Below are 21,713 nucleotides of genomic sequence, written 5' to 3'. Positions count from 1 at the left end.
AAGGAAGACTCAGATAAAAAAGTTAACTTTCTTGAACTATTATAGTGGTTAGTCGGTCGATGCGATGTTGCATATCATGTTGTGTTAAAGAATGTCCCAAAAAAATGCTCAAATAAAGTATGATGAAATCCAGAAAGATATTGTGCAAGCATGTTCATATGTAATTTTAAATGTTATTACAGGAGATCTTGGAAATGATTTTTTTTTGCAATTTCAGTAGACGAGCCACGTGATGTATCATGTAAAGAACAAATGGCATTGGTTTTGCGATTTGTTAATAGAAAATGTGAAGTTGTAGAAAGGTTTGTTGGCCTTAGAAATGTTAATGACACTTCAGCTTTGTCACTAAAGGCTACCATTTATGATATGCTTTCAAAATGGAATTTGAGTCCCAGTAAGGTTAGAGGACAAGGGTATGATGGAGCCAGTAACATGAGTGGTGCATTTAATGGATTGGAGACTTTGATTATGAATGAAACAAAATTTGCACACTTTGTTCATTGTTTTGCTCACCAATTACAGTTAGCCTTAGTGTTAGGTGTAAAGAATCACACACTGGTTAATGATTTATTTGATGTGGTTTCTCAATTGTTGAATATTATTGGATCTTCTTACAAACGACGAGGTAAGTTAAGAAAAAAACAAGCAGATAAAGTTATGACAGCATTAGCTGAATGTATGCTTTATGTAGTTTAGTTTCAGTTCTTTATGTTAATTGCTCAACCAGTTCAATTTTTATGTGGTTTATTTCAGGTGAGCTTGAGAGTGGTACCGATTTGAATCAAGAACTTGGTATTAAACGACCATCTAATACTCGATGGGGTTCTCATTTTGCATCTTTATTAAATATCCAAACCATATATGCTTCCATTTGTGATGTACTTGAAGACCTTGGTAAATTTGATACTGATCGTTATCGTAAAGCTGAAGCAATTCATATCTTAAAGTTGTTAAAATCGTTTGATTTTGTGTTTTGTCTACATTTGATGGTTGATATATTGGGAGTGACGAATCATTTCAATACAACACTACAAAGAAAAGACCAAGATATCGTAAATGTCATGAATCAAGTAAGTAACACAAAAAAAAAACAATTCAACAAATTAGGAATATAAGATGGAACCACTTTTCGAGAGCTGAACCGTCACTTTAATGAGGTGATTGATATGCAAACTTCAAGAGCTGAACCATTACTTTAATGAAGTAAACACGAATTTACTTTTTTTGTATTGCTTGTTTGTGCGCTAGTGATTCTTTCAAAACCTTTGATTTAGATAAAATAATGGAGATGACTACACTTTATCCGGAAGAGTTTCCAACAAAATATGATATTCGAGTTATTGAAGTGGAACTTGAAATAAAGATATGCGATAAGATGAACGATTTAATGATTTAAAGAGCATTGGAGACCTTACCAAAAAGATGGTCGAAGCAAATAAACATATAATATTTCCTAAGATTTATCTTCTTGTAAGACTTGCATTGATCTTACCCGTAACAACAAGTTTGGAACACGTATTTTCAGCACTGAAGTTGATAAAGACTGATATACACAACAAAATGAGTGACCAATTTTTGAGTGATAGTTTAATGACATATGTTGAAAAAAATATTTTAAAAGGTATCGGTAACGATACAGTTGTGAAAATGTTTCAAGATATAAGATCTCGTAGGGTTCGATTGTAAGAACTTTATTATAACTTTTGAAACGATGTTTAAATATTTTAGGCATACAACTCGATTACTACCACTAGTATGTTTTACTCTTTCAAATTTTTTACTGAAACTTGGTGCATTGTCAATTTCCTAATTGACGACCAAATCCGAACCTTGGCCGAGACGGAACCATGCGCAAAAAAAGAGTTTGGCTAGCGACCAATACGGACGAACCCTAAACATAATTATGCTATTGTAACGGTGTATTGTTTTTCCAATTGAGGGCCAAATTCGAACCTTTCGGTCCAGACCTGAGTAGACTAGTAACTAGTTTTTTGTTGAGTAAATTACGCGAATGGTCCCTATGGTTTGGGGTAATTTGCATGTTTGGTCCCTAACTTATTTTTTTAACTCGGAAGGTCCCTACTGTTTGTTATTGCTACACATTTGGTCCCTATTGTTTGTTTTTGTTACGCGTTTGGTCCCTATCTTACGTAAAAAGACAGTTATTTAAATAGAGAAAAATGATAGGGTAGGTAAGGTAAGGAGAGAGGATGAGATTGAGGGTGTGTTTATTTAAATAAATTAAAAAATCAAGGGAAAAATATACTTTTTATGTAAGACAAGGACCAAGCGTGTAACAAAAACAAACAGTAGGGACATTCTGAGTTAGAAAAATAAGTTAGGAACCAAACGCGCAAGTTACCCTAAACCATAGGGATCATTCATGTAATTTACCCTTTTTTGTTCTTAGCTCGGTTTTTGTTCACCTTTAGCCGTGCGGATGCGTAACACTGTCACAGCCTTATTAACTCGCGAGCGAAATGTTTCCAGTACAGACGAAAACACTTCCCGCCTCTAGAAACCCCTAATTTTGACTGATCAGAGGATTTATCCGATGGACTCCGGAGAGAGCAGTGATGAAAGTCCGGTAGTAGCTAAGAAAGGCAAATCGAAAACTCCTCGGAAACCTAAAACTAGTGTTCTTAAACAGAGTTAGTATCTCCCTCGTCCAAATTTCAATAACACGAGATCTCGTTGATTGTAGTTTAATTTCTACTTTTGGTTCTTTCAGAATCTCCTGCCGAGTTCTTTGCGGAGAATAAGAACATTGCTGGGTTTGACAACGTGAGTTCTATTCTTAACTCTGTATATGTTTATTTTTGTCATGAATGTTCAGTTTAACTTCATTTGGTATGGAAATTTTACGACATTCTATGAATTATATCATTTTATGCTCAAATGGAGTTGCCATGAGTTCCTATTGGCTGAGAATATGGAAATTATAACACATCAAACGCAATTACATTACTTTTGCAGTTGGCCTAGGGTTGTTATGTATGACTTTGTTGATACTGGGGAATATGTTGACAAACGTGTTTTTTTGTGTGCTATTTCGTATGAAAATTAAAATCTGTTTGAGTGAATATCAGCCTGGGAAATCCCTTTACACTACAGTGAGAGAACTTGTTGAAAATGCACTTGATTCTGCAGAGTCCATTGCAGAGCTTCCATTAGTTGAAGTAACAATGTAAGTGACCATGTCTGTAAATATACTAGTATTATTATGTATCTTGTTTCATGCTCTTAACACATAACCATGTACTGTAGTTCTATTTATCATATTGTTTTGGTATCACAGTGAGGAGATTAACAGAAGCAAATTCAATTCCATGATTGGTCTTATTGATCGGGAGCGAATTGATGAGGCACTATATGGTGATTTTGAGACAGTCAAGGCTCGTGAGGTTTGTACTCTCTTTGTGTAAGTTTTTAACAGTTAATTGGTTAATCAGTTGATGCATATATATAGAGGGAAAGTTACATTTTTAAGCCACTATATGGATCCAAGAGGTCATTCAAACTTTTCTTTCCATTAGTTTCAGTGTTGGTTTTATTTGATTCATCTTTGTCTTAAAAACTGGAGTGTAAATGATGAGACCATTTCATGAGGGTAAGCCTCAAAAATAAGAAAGAAATAGATAATCCTAAACTTCTTCCTTTCATGACTACTTAAAGCATACGCATAAATAGTAATTACTGTACTATCATATTAAATTGAAAGTTATGTAATTAGTTCATGGGAATCATATACACATTGTTGTCTGTCAACCTACTTTCTGTTTAAATTTTTACTCATGTTCTTCCTCTTTCCATTGCTTCTTGTTTTACTATCAGAAACGGCTTGCCAAAGAAGCTCGTTTCCAAGAAATCCAGGCCAAAAATTCAGCCCTTGGGAAGAAAGTTAAAGAACCAACTGCTGCAAAGGGCATGAAGGGTCGAGGTGAGGCCTCATTTTACAGGGTGACTTGTAAGGTGTGAACATATTTCCATTTCAAACCTTGTATTATTATTGTCTTTACTCATATTTGTAGTAATTTCATCTTTCATCCATATTTTATTTGCTTGGTTCAGACTGACAAGCTACATTATGAATTTTTATGTAGGATAATGGAAGAGGAATGCCTCATGATGATATCCCAAATATGTTTGGACGAGGTTTAGTTATCTAATCTCCTACTAATTGATATATTGAATATATTCAATAATTGTAATTATGCAAGATATGTTTCTCAACGTTACATGCTGGGATTTCTGTATCATTGTCATGTTACTTTTCTAACATATAAACACCATGCAGTTTTATCTGGGACAAAGTATGGGCTGAAGCAAACACGTGGAAAATTCGGACTTGGTGCAAAAATGGTATGTCAAAATCTTTATTAGGGTATTTCAACTTCATTCTTTCCCTTCTTCTTCTGGTGATAATATGAATATATGTTAAATCTATATTTGTTTCTTGCAGGCATTAATTTGGTCAAAGATGAGTACAGGACTACCTATAGAGATATCATCATCAATGAAGAATCAAAATTACACTACATTCTGCAGGCTGGATATAGACATTCATAGGTATTAATATTATTATTCTTGTGTAGGGTGCACTACTGTTCATAAAAGGACACATAATAACTTTTTTACATGTGCAACTCTTTGTTGATGCCCTAATGTTTTGTATCTATTATTCTTCCATGATCAGAAACATTCCCCATATCCATTTACACGAGAAGAGAGATGACAAAGATCAATGGCATGGAGCTGAGATCCAAGTTGTAATCGAGGGAAACTGGACAACATATCGTGTATGTATTATGTATCACTTTATGATTCTATCCAAGTTTTAGCATTTAGTAATTATCATTTATCTCTTAATCCAACACTTTTTTTTTTTTTTAAATACTTGCAGTCTAAGATATTGCATTATATGCGTCAAATGGCTGTTATTACTCCATATGCCCAATTCATGTTTCGATTTGTCGCAGACACACCAGAGTATACATGAAAACACAATCTGACATTCTTATAATCTTAAAGTGATTTTATGGGTGTGTACCATGTTGTTTATTAACGTTGTTTTTCTTTTTTCAACTTTTAAAGTAAAAACGTGAGCATAAGGTTTGCAAGAAGGACAGATGTAATGCCTGCAGTTCCTCTTGAAACAAAGTACCACCCATCAGCTGTGGATTTGCTTCTGATCAAACGCCTGATTGGTGAAACTTCAAAGCAGAATCTTTTGCAATTTCTTCAGCATGAATTTGTTAACATTGGGAAGGCACATGCTGAACGATTAATCGGTATAATATAAAAAAATCTCACTAAACAAACACTTCCACTTTGGTTACTTCTTGTTAATATGTTTCTGAAAATAGTTTTATTATCATGTTATGTTACACAGGGGAAATGGGTCCGGATTTCAGCTCCAAAACACAAGTCAACTCATTGACTTCACAACAGATTGTCCGCATGCATCAGTTGTTTCGACAAGCCAAGTTTGATGATCCTAGTGGTGATGTAAGATCCCCTTTGTTTATTAATTAAGCTTTAAGCTCCTTTACTTTTAAAAAAATGAAGTTATGAGTAAATTTGATATTAAAAATCTTAAAAAATAACAGTTCTTCTTTATAGTGTCTTAGTCCTGCAGGAGAGTACAACCTTCGCCTGGGTATAATAAAGGAACTTCAGCCAGAAATGGTTGCAACATATACTGCAAGGTTATATTCATATGTATTAAAATGTTTAAATTAGTAGTATGAGATTGAACATGTTTGTAATTGTAACTAGTGTTTTCAAATTATTGCAGTGCTCAAGTATTTGAAGGACACCCATTCATTGTAGAAGCTGGAGTTAGTCTAGGAGGAAAAGATGTCAAGCAAGTAAGTTTGTTTTCTCATTTCTGTATGTAATATTATAGTTTCTATGATCATATTTAACAAACACACGGATTAATTATAAATCTAAAATTTTTAGGGTTTAAATATCTTCCGGTTTGCAAATCGTATTCCACTGCTGTTTGAGCAAGGTGCTGATGTTGTCACAAGAACTGCCATGAAGAGAATCAAGTAAGACTTTGTATATATATATATATATATATATATATATATATATATATATATATATATATATATATATATTAATGTTTCTGCTTCACTTTAATTTGGAGCAGTTTTCTTATATTTATTATTGTTGTTCAGTTGGAATATTTACAAAATTAATCAGACACAGGATAAGATCGGGGTTTTTGTTAGCATTGTAAGCACAAAAATTCCATTCAAAGGGACTGGAAAGGAATATATTGGAGATGACATAAGCGAGATTGCTAATGCTGTCAAGGTAGGTTTACAGTTTATCACATCAATTCTCAATATATTCTATTTTTTTAGGCTAACTTTTATGCTTTTCAGACTTCTCTTAAACAATGTTGCGTCCAGCTAAAGTCAAAAATAGTGAAGAAAATTCAGGCTCGTGAGCAGCAAGAGAGAAAAAGAAATTTAAGCAGGTAATCTTTTATGCCTGAAAATTAAGTATTAAATTATTGAGGTGGTTTTTAATTATATATTGGTTGTAGGTACATTAATGATGCTACGGGTGCTATATATGGAATACTGAAGGAGGCATCACAGTTGCATGGAAATGCAAATAAGAAGAAACGCACAGAGTTAAAGGATGAAGATGCTCAACTTCTTCAGAAGGTCTCAGATCGTGTGATCACAAAAGAGATCCTAAGTGAAAAGCTTGCTCAGCATGTTGAACAGGTAAACAAGTTTTGGTTAAATATTTATTTATAAAGATATTGATTTTTGTTGATAACATAAATTGTTGTAGGTGGATTATGAGATGGCAATGGAGTATGCGACACAAAGTGGAGTGAGGGAAGAACCGAGAGAAAATATATACTTACAACCACTTGAGCCTCAAAACAACTTCATAGACTTCCAGACTCCTGTCTTTGTCTTCAGGCTCTTTCACTAGGTATTCAACCAATCCATATAATTTAATTTGGAGTATTCTTATTTTCTTCACATTGTTGTATTGTATTAAATAAGCAACTAACAAAGTTTGAATATAAATTATTTGATGGGATTTATCATTTATAATAGATTGTGTTTTTATATACATTTGCCCATTTGCGTATGTCTGTATAATGCGATATTTCAAACCATTTACACAATGCTGGTGAGTGCCGAGTGCTAATGCCCAATATGGTGATCTTATATAAGGTGTTGGATGCTTCTTTGTTTTATTGCACCGAAGTGAGCGAGGCCTGAATTTGAACCAAAGACCTAGCTAGAGGCAATATAAAATACGAGCACTATAATTTCCTACAAAAAAAACTGTGCACATCGTTTCCAACATTGACCAACATTATTTAATCCAAAAATTACAAGTGTTATGATGATAATTCGTAACTAATCACTTCTAAAAGTGAAAAAAAACAGTTGCTTTTCTTCTATAATTTCTACCAACTCAATTTTGTGCAACTATATTATTTTATCAAATTAATTGAATTAGCGCAAATTAACACTCGGTTTAAGAGAAGTAATGAAAAAAAACATATTCATGGAGACAATGTCAATCATTAGCAACAACTATTATTTGCAATGGAGACAATGTCAGCCCTTGTGGCCATGGAGGTTCGCCTGCAATGATTCCAGGGCATGAAGCAAAGCTTTATGTTTGCAGCGGGGGATTAGTCGGTGCGCGAAAGCTGGCCCGGAAACCCTCGTTAGGGAAGTTCCCTTTAAAAAAAAAAAAAAAAAAAAACTATTATTTGTATTATAGATATTAATAATATAATACAACATAAAATAAAAGTCTGAGTTTGGGGTAGGCCCAGTTTAGTTAATATTGGGCCGCCGAAGATAGTATTATGGCTAAATATCCACTGCAAATCACCAATTATCCACTGGATCAAGATAAATCTCAATATAAAAAAAAAGAGAACTAACGAAAGGATAAGTAGATTCAGCAACATCATTATCATTATTATCCACCCTAATAAATATAATATTTTTATCACATGTCAATCTAAACAAATGATATTTTCTTATATTTTTATATTTTATTGTTTTCCGCGTATAATTATCTTATTCGTTCAAAACAAATAAATGCCACATACTCATATATTCTTTCATTAAATCTTATAATAAATACAAAATCAATCTTCAAATAAATCATAATCAATATCATAAATAATACCATCATGAAAACTGTTTGTTTTTTTTTGTTTTTTTCTAATGTAAATCCGTAAATTCAATGTATAATGGCAAAATTTATTGTCATTCATACAAACTTCCATAGGTGTTAATGTTTATTTTCCGTAAATAATTGTTTAATGTTAAAAAGTTGATATTGATTTTTTTTTTCAATAAATCCGTGTAAAACATAGGTCTCACATCTAGTTTTATATGAATAAGAAGATAGATTTGAACAAATGGTAGAAGGATATATGATTTATCATTAGCCCAACTTTTAATTAGAGACCAATATTAAATTAACTACAACCAACCCAAATCAGCTTAATATATATTTGGATACCTTGACCTTGTATGAGTTTTAGTTATTGGAAATGATAACCCTACATTTCTAAAGATATAATTAAAGGTGACGAACCGACACGAGATAAACGAGTTTGAGTAAGATATTTTAACTCGTTTAAATAAACGGGTTGACACGACACGACACAAAAATTTAACGGGTAAGGTTAAAGTTGAGAATTTCAACTTGAATATGACTCGAAAATGATCCGTTTATTTATATGCAAGTTTTTTGAATTCTTTAAATAAACTAGAAAGATACAAAACCAAAAATAATAAGTAAAAGAAAACCTTTGAATTGAGTTATTTTGTAATGTTGAAATGACTTAGTCATCTAGATCAAAACTTCATTTTCAGTTTTTTCATTCTCTCCCAAACTATATAGTCCTTTTAATCACTCTTTCATCCTAATAATCTTTTTCTCCACCTCCCCAACTTATATTCTTTCAATTTATTTGTTTAAACTTGCTATAACTTCATCTTCCCACCTCCAAACTATTACTTTTTCCTTTCCGCCTATCAAACTCCTACTTTTTCAACATGCTCAATCTTTTAACTTCACATGACACGACATATTTCAAGGTATACCTCTAACACGAAACCAGACACGAACTCAGCACACAAATAAATAGGTTGACACGACACGACATGTTAATTAAACGGGTTGGGTTATAATTAAACACTTTCAACCCGTTTAGTGTTTTGACATTACACAATTGACACCTCTAGATATAACACCCATATTACCTTAAAGACTATGTTTAATTAATTAAATTAACTACAACCAACCCAAATCAGCTTAATATATATTTGGATTCTGGTATCATAAAGTTGTAATGAATTAATTCTGATTTATGTAAGCAATATGTGTTGCAGATGTTGAATCCTTCAAATGGAATTTGGCCATTCACAGTAACAACTATTCTCATGTCACTCATTTTGAAGGGTACATTGGATTTGATCTCCATATCTTCTGCTGTTGCTGCACAACCATCATGACCTGGTCAATGTCAGCAAGTCAAGCAGTAAAGCAGCTCATTTTTGGGCAAAATACTAGAAATGTAAATTAAGAAATATTGGACCAATAAAAGAAAATCATCAGTAGATGCTCGATATAATAATTTTCTTGATTAATATATGCTAAAATTAGGGACACTTTAATCAAGCAACAATTCACAATAAATAATGTGTGACTATATGTGTGAGGGTGAGAGAGAAGATAAACAGCATTCAAAATGCAAATTCAGAAGGTACGTAATTATAGGTAGCTCCCTTAAACTAACTACACCTAACTTGAAACAAACATAATCTAATTTTATAACTCTTTTACTGTATAAGGTTGCAAGTCCTTATAATATTTTAATTTAGAAAAAAAAAAAAACAAATCTTTTGTTTATTGTCTGACTTTATTTATTCATGTTATTGAAGCTTATTTAAGATAAGCAACATATTTTAAGTTTAATATGTCCAATCAGAATCCAATATAATGATTTATATTTTTCTCAACAAGTTAAATGGATTGAAACATTCAAAAGAAAGAAAAAGAAGGTAGATTGAGTCTAGCTGTTGGTTTTTGGACCCATGCATGAAAGCTTCTCAAACTGAGTCGACGACTATCATAACTTGGTAATAACCTTTAAAATCATTAAAGTTATTAAAATATTTTGGCATGTTTCTCGCACATACTTGCTTAGTTTCTTATACCACAAATCAACAATAATATTATATAATTATTGAAATGGATATTTTATTATTGTTATGCTAAATATTATCCATAAGAAACTCATTGCTTATTTGTAAAGGGAGAGAGAAATAATTCATAATATACATTTATTTTGACGATTGTTAAGAGTTTATGGTATGACACCTAACGATTTACACCCTTACATGTTATATAAGTAGGGTTTGGGTAATTTAATGAGTTCTGTAAAAATGTAAGTAAAATCCATCTTCAAAAATCTGCAAACTTTTATTTTTATAGATAAAATTCAAGAAATAACAAAGTAGTTTTATCATATTTCCGTTATGTTTTGAAAGGAAAACAACTTTTACGCCTTGTTCTTGAGTTTTTAGTAATTCAATAAAGGTAATGGAAGAAAAATATTGACTGAAATAAAGTAAGTGGAAATAAAAATTTCCTTAATCCATGTTCCTGACTTCGAAGGAAATAAAAAGTAAATTTTACGTTTTTATGTTTTCTTCAAGAATCTATGGCTCCAAAATTCATTTATTCCCCTCACTTTCATTCCATTAATTAAACTCGAAAACACGATTTTTCTTCGACATGCCTCACTTTACCTCTATATCCATCAGGAACAAGACGTTAAAAAAATCGAATGTGTAGATGAAACTTGAAAATTGATTTACTTATTATGCTGTTTTCTTTTTTTTACTATTAGTTAAATTGTTTAGCACACATCAAATTGTGCAACTTTTTTATATAACCAATTTGATATTTGATAAATAGAATCATAGAAATCGTCCGATGCTGCAGCAATTTATAGTCATCAATTTCTTCGTCTAACTGTATATTGTTTTATATCCTTACTAGTTTATAATCCGTGAGAACCACGGTTATAAAAGTAATTAAACTTTCATAATAAAAACCTAAAATTATTAATCAATTATTTCAAATAAATTATTTTAAATAACTTATTAATCAAGATATATTTTTTTAGTTATATAAAATTATAATTATTGATTTAAATAAATACATGAAACTATATCACCTTATAATATATATTAATTTAATTTAATTTTTTATTCTAATGTAATTAGTTTAATGTAATTAGAATGTAAAATTTGAAATGTACAATTAATTATTAATTTAATATAACGGAAATTTAAAATTTAAAATGAAGAATTAATAGGTTGATATGTGACATGATAGGTGACATATAACATTAATGAAGATTTCTAATATTGTGATACTTATCGATCGGAATATAAACGTATTCATTTATTAAAACAGAAAGAACTTTTATTCGCATTTAAAATCATTGAAAAAATTAATCCTAAAAACTCCTAATAACTCATAAAATTAAGCTCATCGCATAATATTTTTTCTTTTTCTTTTCTGTGTATTCTTACCCTTTTCTTGACATATAGGGAGTCACCTAATCAACCAACCAATCATTTTTGAAGGTGAAAAAGGAGGCAATATTTTATGATTGGTCGATCATATCTTATTAAGTAAATGATAATGTGAAAGTGACTTACGATGGGAATTTTGGGCAACTGAAATATGATTTTGTTCAATTATTATATATTAGAGACCCATCCACAAATGAAAACGATCATTTTTTTTTTCTTACTAAGGGGTGTTTAGATAGGAAAAAAATATGGTGTTTATTGTTTATTGCTTATTTCCACCACAATAAGTTAAGTTTAAATGTTTTGATAAAATCCTTAAAAATCAGCTTATTGTGTTAAAAATAGGTTAAATAAATTAATTTTAATAACCATCTCATCCCTTGCTTATTGCTTATTACTTATTCTCACCACAAATAAACTAATAAGCTATAAGCTAATAGGCTAATCCAAACACACCCTAACTTTATTTATTTAGGTGTTTATACATGTTTAAACAAAAATATGTTGTTCAATAAAAAGAATTTTTTTTATTATTATTATTTTTTAATACTCAGGCCATGGGTTAAAAAATGAATTATTAGTGCGAATGAATATTTTAAGAATAGTAAGCTAGTTATATACATTTAGCTTTAAATTAATTGAACAAACTCGAAATGAAAATATCTACATATATATTCTCCCCGATCATCTGTCACCTTGAAATTACATGTGCATATCCTAAAATTCTATTAAATTATATATATATATATATATATATATATATATATATATATATATATATATATATATATATATATATATATATATATATATATATATATATATATAATAAAAGTAAGTTTTGGTAGAATTTATTTGTTCCAAAATTATAGAGTTGTTAAGAGTTGGTGGGTGGTTACAACTTACAACCTCAACAATTTTTATACATAATGTTATATATACCAATTTACGTAAGTTACCAATCTTTATCTTTAGTGTGTGTATTATTTCATAATATATTGGTATTTTAACGATTATAGTTAAATAATTGTTTGATGAAATGCAAAGACCTACGAAATCACTAACTATGTCATTGGTTTAAAAGTATACGTTTCACATACTTCAGATTTTTATCTATGTATTTTAGAAGCTAGAATTTAATTTATTTAGAAGATACTACTCTAGAAAACTCTTTCACTTTATTTTTAACAAATGTTACGAGAGGCTTACAGAATCTAGAAGGTGAGGAAATGCTATTTTAACCTGATCAAATATTATAAACGATTAGTAGGCCCGCCTAATTTTCTAATTTAGAACTATTTTGATTCATTGTACGTTATTGGCGCATAATGGAAGTAAACACTAAACGATGTTTAAGAGTCACAATATTTTATTTTTTATTTTTATTTATTTATTTTAATTCAAGAAGCTCTCAAGGTTATAAATTCAACGTATTTTAAAGATATAAATTTGAGAGTTATTGTCAAATTCAAACATTTGAATCTGAATATTATTGAAATTAATGGCTAATCAACCACATTAATTCGAATATGCGTCAAAACTCATTATACCTTCTTTTTTTTTTCTTTTTTGACAAAAACCTCCGGTTTATCAAAGGATCATGATAGCATATAACAACACACATTTTTTCCTAAAACCATTTCAATTTTAGGAAAAAAAAAATACAACACAAAAATACCAAAGAAACGATATTTGGACTATAAAGGGTAAGTATTGTACTATTAAATAGAAAAATAGTTTAATTTTAAAACTTAAAATTAAATGATAAAAACAGGAGTCATTGCCCGTACCTAATCTTACCTTCATATTCTTACATCAATCATCAATCAATCATTCATTTTATTCATAATTTCAGTATTATATATATACATATCACTGTGTGTAGTTTGAAGTTGGCTAGCAGCCAGCTTGAATCTTACATTATCATAATTTTCTCCCTTTTACGTGCATTCATTTGTGTTCTTTCCCCCACATATCCGGCAAAAATTCACAAAAAAACAAATCGAATTTGCTTCAAGTTTCTTAAAAGGAACTAATCCTTTTCATCACTCCTGAAAATTTCGACCTTCGGGTATCAAAATTCAACATGCAGCGTCCACCGTCGGAAGAATTTTCCCTCAAGGAAACCTCGCCGAAAATCGCTGGATCAGGCAACTACTCCGTCGGCGACAAGCTCACCTGCACCTATGACCTCGTTGAACAAATGCAGTATCTTTACGTCCGAGTCGTCAAAGCCAAAGAACTGCCACATAAAGATGTCACCGGAAGTTGCGACCCTTACGTCGAAGTCAAGCTCGGAAACTACAAAGGCATCACCAGACACTTCGAAAAGAAATCAAACCCAGAATGGGACCACGTGTTCGCCTTCTCTCAGGATCGAATTCAGTCATCGTTTGTCGAAATCATTGTCAAAGACAAAGATGTAGTCATTGACGACTTCATCGGAAGAATCTTGTTTGAACTTCACGATGTCCCAAGAAGAGTCCCGCCGGACAGCCCACTGGCACCGCAGTGGTACAAACTGGAGGATAAAAGAGGGGAGAAACTTAAACATGGAGAAATCATGCTCGCCGTCTGGAAAGGAACTCAGGCCGACGAGTGCTTCCCGGAGGCATGGCACTCCGACGCTGCCACCGTGGGCAGAGATGGCATATCCAAGATCCGGGGGAAAGTTTACTTGTCTCCAAAGCTTTGGTACGTTCGAGTTAACGTAATTGAGTGTCAAGATCTGGTTCCAAGTGACCGGAATAAGCCATTGGAGGCCTGTGTGAAGGTAGCACTGGGTGGTCAGTCTACCAGAACTCGAATTTCTTCGGTGAAGACTGCAAACCCAACTTGGAACGAAGACATAGTTTTCGTAGCAGCAGAGCCATTTGAAGAGGGCTTAATGTTAACAGTCGAAGATCGAGGTAACAAAGATGAGGTACTGGGGAAATGCTTGTTACCCTTACACTCCGTGAATAGGAGGTGGGACAACAAAACCGTCCAGTCAAGGTGGCACAACCTCGAGAAACACCCCATGTACGACGGCGAGAAGAAAGAGGTAAAGTTCGCCAGTAGAATTCATCTACGTGTGTGTTTAGATGGAGGGTATCATGTATTGGACGAATCAACAAATTATAGTAGCGATCTAAGGCCCACTGCTAAACAAATATGGAAGTCGAGCATCGGAGTTTTGGAGTTAGGGATTATAAGCGCAAAAGGGTTGTCTCCAATGAAAACAAGAGAAGGTCGGGCCACAACCGATGCTTTTTGTGTAGCAAAATACGGGAATAAATGGGTTCGAACAAGAACAATTATCGACAACTTTTCACCAAATTGGAACGAGCAATACACATGGGAGGTTTACGATCCATGTACTGTGATAACAATTGGTGCATTCGATAACGGGCACTTACATGGGTCGAATAAAGACTTGCGGATCGGAAAGGTTAGGATCCGGTTATCAACACTCGAGACAGAACGAGTGTATACACATTCTTACCCGCTCATCGTTTTACACCATTCGGGTGTAAAGAAAATGGGCGAGGTACAATTGGCTGTGAGGTTTTCCTGCACATCATATATTAACATGTTGCACAAATACTCACAACCAATTTTACCTAAAATGCATTATGTCCATCCGTTATCTATGAGTCAAACCGATATACTAAGACACAATGCGACTCATATAGTCTCGACCCGGTTAGCCCGGGCCGAGCCACCGTTGAAGAAAGAAGTGGTAGAGTACATGTTGGATGTTGGTCAACACATATGGAGTGTTAGAAGGAGCAAAGCGAATTTTTTCCGGATAGTGAACGTGGCTGGCAATTTAGTAGGGTTGGTAAAATGGTTCGACTCAATATGCCATTGGAAAAATCCGCTTACGACCCTTTTAATTCACGTACTTTTCGTGATGCTGATACTCTCTCCCGAGTTAATCTTGCCTACGTTTTTTCTTTACCTCTTTGTCCTAGGGATCTGGAGGTATAGATGGAAACCAAGGCATCCTCCTCATATGGATATCAGGTTATCACACGCGGATGCGGTAACCTATGATGAGTTAGATGAAGAGTTTGATACATTTCCTACTAGTAAAGGGTCTGATGTGGTGCGAATGCGATACGATCGATTAAGAAGTATTGGAGGTAGGATTCAGACTGTTGCTGGTGACTTGGCAACTCAAGGCGAGAGGTTTCATTCTTTGTTGAGTTGGCGGGACCCTAGAGCATCCGCGTTGTTTGTGACATTTTGTTTGATGGCGGCGATAGTGTTGTACGTGACACCATTTCAAGTGGTGGCGCTTCTTGGTGTGTTTTATGTTTTGAGACATCCGAGGTTTCGAACTAAACTACCTTCGATGCCGACAAATTTCTTCCGGAGGTTGCCTTCTGGTGCAGATCGAATGTTGTGATGTACCGGTATTATTTATATTTCTTGAATTGTCGGTTGTAGTTGATAGTTTAGGTAACTAGATTGGTAAGAAAAACTTTGTTTGTCTTCTCAAATTTGTAATATTTTTCTCAAATTTAAATTGTTGTAACTATTATTTGGTGACAAAAGTAGGTGGTGCCAATAGTTCAATTAAGGTTTGAGCCTTGGCTAACAGAAGATTGGAGCTCAAATATCTCAAGATTTTCCTAGGCCTATGTTTAGTAGATCGACTAAACTCAACTCGGAAGCTTAAAGACTGAAGAGCTCAAAATATATACTTAAAAAAAAGTTAGGTTAAATAAAGCAAGAATGATTTGAATTTGACCCAAATATATCGACATATACAGTAGGCTAAAAAACTTGATAAGAGTTCGAGTATAGTCCTTATAAGTTCAAATTCAACTTGTTACATGTTCGTGTCTTCTTTTCAGTTTTCATACTTGAAGTCGATAAAGTTTGACCTTAACGAGCTCAACTCAAGTTCAAGCTCGAATAACTAGATGAAGTTTGACTTGATTGCAGCCTTAGTAGACAGATACTTTCAATTGGTCGAAGTTTTTCATAATAAGCATGAACAGGTGACAGAATTTCTATATCCAATTAAATGACACACGTTTTATCCCAAAAATAATGCAATACTCTTTTGTCTGTCGGATTGATTAAAATACATAGACCAATTAATTAACAAACATGTTACACGAGTTTGGCATTTCATTGGTGACAAAGTTTGAACGGACTTGCCTTAAGCCCATTGGGCTGTTTCTGGTTTTGGTCCAATTATCTCATTGTAAAATTATAAGTGTTAATTTAATTAAAATTTTAAACATATTTTGCTCTGGAAATAAATTTCATAGAAAATTTGGATTTAAAGAAAGAGGGTGTAAATTAAAACTGAAAAACAGACAGAAAAACGTAACAAGTTAAATAATTAGTAATTACATATATTTATAACATTATAGAAGTTAAAAAGTGTAAATGAACTATGTATGAGGTGTGTATGAGATAGTTTGGTTTGATTATTGGTCAAAACCGAATCATAACCATTACAATTTATTAATGCATTTTGATAACCATTTGATAGCGGTTAATATTGGTTTTGGTTAACGGTTTTAGTCGGTTAATGGTTAATATCAGTTTAACCATAATGGTCAAAGATGACATAAGAATAAAATATTTTTCTATAAAAATTGAATAAAGTCAATTGTTATAAAAAGTGAATGATTGTGTATATATAATTGTAATGATAGAAGATTACATATCCTATCTAATTCCGATTAGTTACCAAATAAATTTTCAATTTTTAATATAATTACATACCATACATTTAATATTATATTTTATTAATAGTGTTGGTTCGGTTTTTGGTGGTTCAGTTGTAGATGAAAACCATAATCGAACCATATATATTCGGTTAATCAAAATTAGAAACTATACCATATCTTTTAGTAATGGTTCATTTAAATTGGTTCGGTTATATCGGTTAATTTTGTTATGGTTCGGTTTTTCGGTTAATATGTCCACCCTACTTGTATAACCAATTAATGTCATTCCATGTGCGCCCCCCCCCCCCCCCCCCCCCCCCCCCCCCGAAATTTTATTCAAGACAAAAATTGCAAAAATGGTACTTGTGGTTGGCAAAATTTTGTGGATTTGGTCCTAAAAGTTTGGTGGCGCACCAATGGTCAAAAATTGGAACTTTTTATCGTTTTTGGTCCCTATACACTTAAAATGACTTGTATACCCCTTATATTTGTTATTTCTTAATTTTTTTTTATATTTATATAAATGTTTTTAATTAATTCAAAATGAGCAAAAGTCTCGCCTGCCTCTCTGTCTCTGTCTCTGTCTCTCTTTCTCTTTCTCTCTCTCTCTCTCTATATATATATATATATATATATACACACTTATAAGAAAAGAGCTTCTTTACACAACTTTACTTCTTACAAGAGAACTTCTTGGATGCCTTGGACAAATGAGCCCTTCTCCTATTTATAGGCATCCTACACCTCCTCAAAGGGAAGTTTCTAGATTTCGTATATTCCCGAGTATTCTAGATTGTTCTTACAAGATCCTTATCTATATACAAAGTTCTACACAATTCTATTCTATACTTTTGCATCCTAGAGAATTCTAGATCGTTCTAGGGACTTATGGTAGATTATTACTTGTTCTACCATCTTCTTGATCGGTCTGGAAGATTCTAAAACACCGACTCGTGACACCCTCCCCCACCGAAATCCTTGACGTCCTCGTCAAGCCTTGGACTTGTATGCTTTGATCTTGTCTCTGAACTGCCATAAGTCTTGTTCTCGTTCCCAACTGGATTCCGTATCGGGTTGTCCCTTCCATCGAACATAGTACTCGGTCCAGTTGGGTGATCCTCTTTTGCGAATTATTCTATCGGCTAAAATTTCGTCTACTTCCTTATCAAAGGAGATCACATTCGCAACTGGAGCTCGTTGTGATTCACTCCTAGACGGGTCTTCTTCATCTCGATTATAAGGTTTAAGGAGACTTACATGGAATACGGGGTGGATCTTTAAGTGGGTTGGTAAGTCGAGCTTATATGATCTTGTCCCGACCTTTTGGATCACCTGATACGGCCATTCATATCTTCTTGTTAAGCCCTTGTGTACTTGTCGAGTGGACTTGAACATTCTCTGGGGGAATTTCACCATCACTCCGTCGCCAACCATAAATTCACGCGGTTGTCTGTTTCTGTCTGCCCACTTCTTCATGCGTTTGGCTGCCTTGTTCAAGTAAGACCTTGCTATGTCAAGTTCCTCGTTCCACCCTTTAGCGAACTTGTATGCGGGTGGACTAGCGCCTTTATACCCCCTAGTTAGTTCTTGTGGTGTCAAAGGTTGTTGACCCATGATGATTTCAAAAGGGCTTCTTCCGGTAGCCTCGCTCCATTGTAGATTATAAGAAAATTGGGCTACATCAATTAGCTTAGCCCAATCCCGTTGATTAGCACTAACAAAGTGCCTTAGATAAATCTCCAGCAAGTGATTCACCCTCTCGGTTTGTCCATCAGTTTGCGGGTGGAAACTGGTCGAAAAGTGGAGCTCGGAACCCATGAGCTTAAATAATTCCCTCCAAAATTTTCCAGTAAACCGAGGGTCTCTATCACTTATGATGCTCCGAGGGAGTCCCCAATACTTTGCCACATGTTTGAAGAATAACCGACCAGCTTCCTCAGTTGTGCAATCTCTGGACGCGGGAATGAATGTCCCGTATTTGGAGAAACGGTCTACGACCACCATGATGGAACCACAACCTTCAGATGTAGGTAAGGCCGAGATGAAATCCAAAGTTATACTTTCCCAAGGGTGCTCCGCAATTGGCAACGGTTCTAACAACCCTGCTGTCTTGGACTGTTCCACCTTGTCTTGTTGGCATACGAGACATGTTCGAACATAGGCATCTACATCGTCCCTCATCCTTGGCCAGTAGTAAGTCTTTTCTACAATTGCCATGGTTCGGTGTGTTCCAGGATGCCCAACCCATTTTGAATCGTGGCATTCTTTTAGGACTTCTCTCCTTAAGTTATTCCATTTCGGAACATACATTCGATTACCGACAGTGAGTAATAGTCCATCTTTGACCCAAAATTTTCGAGTCTTCCCTTCTTTAGCCATCTCCATTAAGCTTTTTGTTAACGGGTCATGGCTTATTCCTTCTTTGATGCGATCAGTAAATGAGCAGGTTACCCGGGAGATGGTTGCCAATTCCGCTTTCCGACTTAGAGCATCGACGATGACATTTGCCTTCCCTAGCTTATACTCCATGACATAATCGAACTCAGCCAAGAAATCTTGCCAACGGGCTTGCTTGGGACTTAGTTTTTTCTGATTTTGAAAGTAGCTTGTAGCAACATTGTCAGTTTGAATTACAAACCGATTCCCGAGTAAATAGTGTCTCCATACTCGAAGGCAATGTATAATCGCTGTCATCTCCTTATCATGTATCGGATACCTTCACTCGGTCTCATTAAGTTTCTGACTTTCGTACGCCACCGGATGACCTTCTTGTAACAAAACACCACCTATAGCAAAGTCTGAGGCATCAGTTTGTACTTGGAACGGCTTCGAGTAATTGGGTAATGCTAGAATTGGTTCTTTCGTGACGGCCTTCTTTAGCTCCTCAAACGTTTCTTGACACTTATCCGTCCACTCCCATGCGACCTTCTTTTTGAGTAGATCAGTTAGTGGAGTTGACCGTGCCGAGTATTCTGATATGAATCTTCGATAGTAATTGACCAGACCTAGGAACGATCATAGTTCGGATACGTTCTTAGGTGGTTCCCATTCTGAAATTGCTTTTATTTTTCTTTCATCCATGTAGATCCTCCCATCCTTAATCTTGTGCTCAAGGAATCTTACGTCAGGTTGCGCAAAAGTGCATTTCTTCATCTTCACATACAATTGGTTTTCCTTTAATGACTGAAAAACCAATCTTAGATGTTCCACGTGTTCCTCCAACGTTTCTGAGTAGACTACGATGTCGTCTAGATACACTACTACGAACTTATCCAAGAACGGGTGGAAGATTTTGTTCATGAGGGTGCAAAATGTAGCCGGTGCGTTTGTGAGTGCAAAGGGCATGACCAAGAACTCAAATGATCCATACCTGGTCACACATGTTGTCTTTGGCTCGTCTCCTGTTGCTATGCGAACTTGCCAATACCCTGATCGTAGATCTAACTTTGCGAACCATCAAGCATTTGTAAGTCGATCGAAGAGGTCGGCAACTAAGGGGATTGGGTACTTGTTCTTCACGGTTACCTTGTTCAAGGCTCGATAGTCAATACACATTCTTAGACTACCATCTTGTTTCCTTTGGAACAATACTGGGGCACCAAATGGAGCTTTGGAAGGTCTGATGAAGCCAGCGTCTAGTAACTCCTTCAACTGTTTTCTTAGCTCTTCTAATTCTGGTGGTGCCATTCGGTAAGGCCCCAACGCTGGTGGCCTGGCTCCTGGTTCTAATTCTATCTCATGATCTACCTCTCTTCGTGGTGGTAGTTTCTTGGGTAATTCCGGTGGCATTACCTCTTTAAATTCCTCAAGCACTTTCTTGATTTTGTTCGGTACCTCCATTTCTGTAAAATTGACTTCTTCTTTTAATGTGGCTAGGAATGTCACCTCGCCCCTCCGAAGGCCTTTGCTAAGTTGCATGGCTGAAATGATACGAGAATTCGCCTTGCTTCTTTCTAAGGGAACAATGTGAATTGAGGATCCCTTGGTGAGGCACATGGTTTTATTTTCAAATGAAAAAGGTCGGGCTTCGTCTAGGAACTCCATCCCAAGCACCATGCAGTAATCATCCATAGGGACTACCGTTAAGTCTATGATTCCTTTCCATCCTCCTATCTCGATGGGCACATTGTGGGCGACACCAAGGATGGGTTCGAATGGGGATATTACTGCTTTCAGCCAACCTATCTCCTTGGTGTATTGAATATTCCTTTTCTTGGCTTCATTTTCAGCAAGAAAGTTATGAGACGCACCTGTATCGACTAGGGCTTTAGTTGTCTCTCCATTTATTTTAGTCTTCATGAACATGAGACCTCCTCCCTTCTTTGGTTTTGTCTCTTCCTTAGCCACCGAGTTGAGGAGACGCATCGAGCTTAGTTGTTGTTCGTCCATTTCTTCATTTTCATCTTCAAAGACC

The 21,713-nt window shown here is 34.4% G+C and overlaps 3 protein-coding genes across 4 annotated transcripts; all 3 read left to right on the top strand.

The window, feature by feature from the left end:
- The first annotated feature begins 252 nt into the window (after nucleotides 1–252).
- Nucleotides 253–1,547, top strand: LOC145030316 (uncharacterized). Its single transcript, XM_078978703.1, has 3 exons — nucleotides 253–676; nucleotides 754–1,070; nucleotides 1,476–1,547. The coding sequence occupies exons 1-3, from the start codon at nucleotides 253–255 to the stop codon at nucleotides 1,545–1,547; spliced, it is 813 nt and encodes a 270-aa protein (XP_078834829.1).
- Nucleotides 1,548–2,427: 880 nt separating this feature from the next.
- On the top strand, nucleotides 2,428–7,108 carry TOP6B (topoisomerase 6 subunit B). Of its 2 annotated transcripts, XM_078981284.1 has the most exons (19): nucleotides 2,428–2,651; nucleotides 2,732–2,784; nucleotides 3,090–3,187; nucleotides 3,299–3,404; nucleotides 3,835–3,972; nucleotides 4,104–4,155; nucleotides 4,298–4,362; nucleotides 4,463–4,569; nucleotides 4,697–4,799; nucleotides 4,904–4,989; nucleotides 5,095–5,291; nucleotides 5,393–5,508; nucleotides 5,623–5,708; nucleotides 5,798–5,870; nucleotides 5,965–6,056; nucleotides 6,189–6,327; nucleotides 6,399–6,493; nucleotides 6,563–6,749; nucleotides 6,820–7,108. In XM_078981284.1, the coding sequence occupies exons 1-19, from the start codon at nucleotides 2,555–2,557 to the stop codon at nucleotides 6,964–6,966; spliced, it is 2,037 nt and encodes a 678-aa protein (XP_078837410.1). In that variant the 5' UTR covers nucleotides 2,428–2,554; the 3' UTR covers nucleotides 6,967–7,108. The 2 variants fall into 2 exon arrangements, with proteins under 2 accessions (XP_078837410.1, XP_078837411.1); XM_078981285.1 differs by lacking the exon at nucleotides 2,428–2,651 and having other exon boundaries at nucleotides 2,744–2,784; nucleotides 2,977–3,187.
- Nucleotides 7,109–13,502: 6,394 nt separating this feature from the next.
- On the top strand, nucleotides 13,503–16,165 carry LOC145032466 (FT-interacting protein 3-like). The gene has a single exon (XM_078981283.1). It carries the CDS (start codon nucleotides 13,711–13,713, stop codon nucleotides 16,015–16,017), a length of 2,307 nt encoding a protein of 768 aa, XP_078837409.1. The 5' UTR covers nucleotides 13,503–13,710; the 3' UTR covers nucleotides 16,018–16,165.
- Nucleotides 16,166–21,713: the final 5,548 nt, after the last annotated feature.

The sequence above is a fragment of the Lactuca saligna genome, chromosome 2, assembly GCF_052625555.1.
Source record: "Lactuca saligna cultivar CGN05327 chromosome 2, ASM5262555v1, whole genome shotgun sequence".
NCBI classification, from domain to species: Eukaryota; Viridiplantae; Streptophyta; class Magnoliopsida; order Asterales; family Asteraceae; genus Lactuca; species Lactuca saligna.
Note: the sequence above shows the minus strand (reverse complement) of the source record. Positions and strands in the feature narration are given on the sequence as shown.

What these genes read in the sequence shown, in the direction of transcription:
- LOC145032466 (XM_078981283.1), top strand. Translation starts at nt 13,711, where the DNA reads ATGCAGCGTCCACCGTCGGAAGAATTTTCCCTCAAGGAAACCTCGCCG.
- LOC145030316 (XM_078978703.1), top strand. Translation starts at nt 253, where the DNA reads ATGGCATTGGTTTTGCGATTTGTTAATAGAAAATGTGAAGTTGTAGAA. An exon ending in TATGACAGCATTAGCTGAAT is followed by an intron (nt 677 to 753) that starts GTATGCTTTATG and finishes GGTTTATTTCAG; the next exon opens with GTGAGCTTGAGAGTGGTACC. An exon ending in TCGTAAATGTCATGAATCAA is followed by an intron (nt 1,071 to 1,475) that starts GTAAGTAACACA and finishes TCTTCTTGTAAG; the next exon opens with ACTTGCATTGATCTTACCCG.
- TOP6B (XM_078981284.1), top strand. Translation starts at nt 2,555, where the DNA reads ATGGACTCCGGAGAGAGCAGTGATGAAAGTCCGGTAGTAGCTAAGAAA. An exon ending in TTTACAGGGTGACTTGTAAG is followed by an intron (nt 3,973 to 4,103) that starts GTGTGAACATAT and finishes ATTTTTATGTAG; the next exon opens with GATAATGGAAGAGGAATGCC. An exon ending in TTTGTCGCAGACACACCAGA is followed by an intron (nt 4,990 to 5,094) that starts GTATACATGAAA and finishes CAACTTTTAAAG; the next exon opens with TAAAAACGTGAGCATAAGGT.